At 38.2% G+C, this 4,167-nt stretch overlaps 1 protein-coding gene across 1 annotated transcript; it reads left to right on the top strand.

Moving 5' to 3' along the window:
• The first annotated feature begins 430 nt into the window (after positions 1 to 430).
• On the top strand, positions 431 to 1,358 carry LOC135470998 (chitin deacetylase 7-like). The gene is made up of 2 exons (XM_064750048.1): positions 431 to 1,020; positions 1,235 to 1,358. Exons 1-2 carry the CDS (start codon positions 500 to 502, stop codon positions 1,356 to 1,358), a joined length of 645 nt encoding a protein of 214 aa, XP_064606118.1. The 5' UTR covers positions 431 to 499.
• Positions 1,359 to 4,167: the final 2,809 nt, after the last annotated feature.

Here is a 4,167-nt window from a genome sequence, read left to right as displayed (position 1 = left end):
GTCGACAAGCTTTATAATTCCTAGACCAGGATTTAACCTAAATGTTCACCAAATATCACCCCTGTTCATATAAAGACAAGTGGCTGTGAAGTCCTTTTAACATTGTTCAACTATTCGGACGGGGCCAAGTGGCCCAAAATTAACATGCATTCTTCCAAAGCTATCTAATCGTTTTTGCACAAGTGGGAAAATATGGGAAATTTTTTTTCTGAAAGACCATTAAATTACCGCGCACAAACGTATGTCACTATGATTTTATACTAACCCTTTCTTGTGCAGGAACATATAACCTTCTTGTAAAGATGAATACCTACATGTGTGGTCTGTTAGGTCAAACGAAGTTAGGCTCTGAGTTCTTTTGTTGTCATTGTTTCAATGTTTCTATTATTGTTTCGTTTTTGCCACAGGTGAATGCACTGCCCGTAAGTGTCCTCTGCCGTTATGTCGCTGCCCAGGAAATGACATCCCCGGCGGCCTTCCGGTAAAGCAGGTCCCGCAGATGGTCATGCTGACGTTTGATGACGAAGTCAGTGTTTACAACTTCCCCTACTTTAGGAAACTCTTCACAAAAGGCAGAAATAACCCTAACGGATGTCCTATAAAGGGAACGTTTTTCGTGTCTGGAGTGGCGACGGACTTCTCTAAGGTGCGGGAGCTCTACAAGCGCGGCCATGAAATCGCATCGCACAGTAAATCCCACCGTTTCCCTCATTCTTGGTGGGCTGCCGCCAGCTACGAAGATTACAAGGACGAAATTGAAGGCATGAGGAAACAGCTAGTTAAGAAAGCTGGCATCCCTTACCGTGACATTAAGGGTATGCGAGTTCCCTTCCTGCAGATTGGCGGAGACAACCAGTACAAAATGCTGCAAGATTACGGTTACATGTACGACTCATCCATGCTTACCGGGCATCTGTTTCGAGACAAAAGACCACCCCTTTGGCCCTTCACACTTGACTACCCAATAGACTGGAAATACAGCAGTCTGGAACCGCGACCTTCAAAGTCTTATCGTGGACTGTGGGAGGTTCCTCTTATTCGACTCTACGGCAATGACGCACGCGCTTGTTCAATGGCAGATGCCTGCACCCCAACTAGAACCCCGCAAATGGCACTAAAATACCTCAGGGACAATTTCCTCCGGCACTATACTACAAACAGGGCACCGTTAGGTATATTTGTCCATGCAAGATGGTTTCAGCGAGAGCCGTATGTTCTGACCGCCATGGAACAGTTCCTTGAAAAAACTGTCCCAGATGGACGATGTCTGGGTTGTATCAGTTTCCCAGGTAGTGGAATGGACAAGACATCCAACACCGATCTCAGAGCTCAACAGCTTTGGGCCATTCCAGTGTTAACGACGAAACTATTACAAATGTTTTCTTCATTCTGCATTTCCATTTCCATTACAGGGTCTCTTGCAACAATTCAACACAAAATCGTGTCAACATGGGTAACACAGTCAACAATGAACTCTGTCCACATTTTAATACATCCTTCGTGTTCACGAAAAGATCTACTTTTCATAAATATGTTTTATATTCTACGTTTCATTGCATTCAATTCACATACTCATCAAACATTCAATATCACAATGTGCTGTATAGAGTATACCAAACCTTGCAAATGGTGTAAGTACAATTTATATTTCCAAGAATAGTTGTGTTAAAAGAACAGAACAAGAAACATTTTCTCTTCATAGGTTTTTCTGTATTCGTTTCTGTCTAAACTGACACTGTGTATCTTTAACTCCATATACAGCATTACGTGCTTCAGCGGTGGCCAAATATCGATCCTATGCAATAGATGTAAATTCAATAAAGTTTTAGATTTTTTGTTAATCTTGCTTGTTGCATGAAAAGTGCACCAATCTCGCTGTACCTACTTTGTGTGCACAAAGTATTGTATGTATATATAGAAATGAACACACCTGAGAAAACTCCATTTTACTATACAGTATTATTTTAATTTCTGTTGTTGACAATGAGTAAGTACCGCCATCTGTACATAATTATTGTTGTTGTCTTTGATTCATTTCTTTTGCAACTTTAGTCTGTATATATTTCCTCTGTTTTTTTTTTTGTTTTTTTTTTTTGTTTTTTTTTTTTGTTTTTTGGGGGTTTTTTTTGGCGTTATGATTCGATGAGGATGAAAATGTCGGGAAGTAACAAGAAGACAGTGATTACTTGTGGATACCTATGCCCTTCAGGTGTATTTTGGGGGTATGTTTCAATGTTGCTTTTAAAGTACTCATTATTAAACCATGGTGTGGCTCAATAATGATTTTAGGACCTTCATTGAAACATTCCCTGAGAAGCTCCTAAGTCGTTGGTATGCAGAAGCTATCGTTGTCTTTGAATGCAATGTTGCATGAAAGACATGCATGTTTCGTTAGGAAATCCGTGTTTCGGGTGCAGTTTTCTTTCTGTAAGGTCTCATGAAGTGGAAGATGGGCCTAGCAAAGATCTTACGACTGTTAACTCATATCTAATACTGTACATTTCTGTATTCAGTAGAATTTCGCAGTTTAGAGAATATTTATATGTACACATACTTATGTTTCAAAAGCTTTTATATTGAGGCGTGTGAAAGTTGACCAGCAAACACTGCGAATTCGTTGTACACTAAATAGCTGAAACAGGAATGCTCTCAGACTTTTGCCAGTTCAGTCTTAAAACCAGTTAAGAACAATTTGTCAAGCATACCGTAGAAACAAATTTCATGCGTCCCTTATCGAAACACATACGTATATATATATACATATATATATATAGTCATATATATATATAGGATTATTTGTGAATAAATGATATCTCACCGTTATAACGTCTTCGTCGTGTATATTTTAATCATTCCTGGCGTCTACAGTAACATTTGCCGCATAGGTAAGAGATGTACACATTAAAGGCCCTCCTCATATTTTCAGCATGATTAAAAAAAATTATAAACGCATTCTTCAAATGTATAGTATTCAACTGCGCAAAACTTTCAGTTTATAGTCATAATCAAGTGGTACAGTTTGACTCTCAAAAAGGTAAAATGCCTCAAACTGCACGAGAGTGAAAATGTTTGCCCATACGTCTCTGGATGAACCTTCTCAACCTGAGGCCAAGAGTGTGTAAGTCTGATGTAACAAACAAGTCGCCACAATTGCGCGAAATTCACTAACAAATAAACCTCCGAAACTTCCCTGCTTCCCGACGTATTGCAATAATACCTTGTTAACTTTTTGCGGAAATTCTGATTATAACGCATAATGTGGTGATAAACTGAACCAATGCAGCATTTTTACTGCATTATATATAATAATACATCGCATACAATAAAGGAATCAAGTTTTCAGCATCCATGTTTTTTAAGCCTTTAATAAATATTTCAAATATTAAAGTTTTTGGATTTTATTTGCTTTGTTATACCACTATTGAATTGAATTAGACGATGAAAGACAAGTGATATTTGGGGGAAGAAGGGCACTATCATTATTATTTGGAGATATCCGGAAAGTCAACTATGAACACGCGAGTTAACGTTGACTGAAGTGCAGTTCAACAAAGTACGATATATCGTGTCAGTTTATGACAGAGATGAAACCTCAACATGTTAATATACACATACAATGTGGAGTTATGTTTAACTTTGATCGTATATTGAGAATCTTTTCTTATCAATTTTTTTTCAAATTTAGCACAAGTGTGGTTTATTGGCAGAGTTAAAAAGAAACTAGTGTCGTGTATGGAATGTGATGTCTAGAATCGCCACATGTCCAACTCGAGAAGAAGTTTACAATTAAAGTATATAGACAAAATCTAACATTTCTTCACATTCATTCAATAATCCCAAAAGTTACATGAAATATAGCGGTGTCCACTTTGTGCGCATTACATCGTGATGCAGATTTGATGCAAGTACATAAGACAGCAGCATGAGGAGTAAAACCAGAGCGGCCGCGACAGTGTGATATATCTGGCAACCGGCCACAAGGTTTTTACTCTAACAGCTCATGTAAACACTTTAAAAGTAGTAACTCATGCAGACCCTGGTGTCACGGCTTAAGCAAAATCAGTTCAATAAAATTGCAGTGATGTAAACAGAAATGCATTAGATGTCATTAGTCTAGAAATACCCCATGTGCTGGTTTGAAATCACATTGCAAAATAATTAAAGACG

The sequence above is a fragment of the Liolophura sinensis genome, chromosome 7 (assembly GCF_032854445.1).
Source record: "Liolophura sinensis isolate JHLJ2023 chromosome 7, CUHK_Ljap_v2, whole genome shotgun sequence".
NCBI classification, from domain to species: domain Eukaryota; kingdom Metazoa; phylum Mollusca; class Polyplacophora; order Chitonida; family Chitonidae; genus Liolophura; species Liolophura sinensis.
This window is presented reverse-complemented; position numbering and strand designations above follow the sequence as displayed.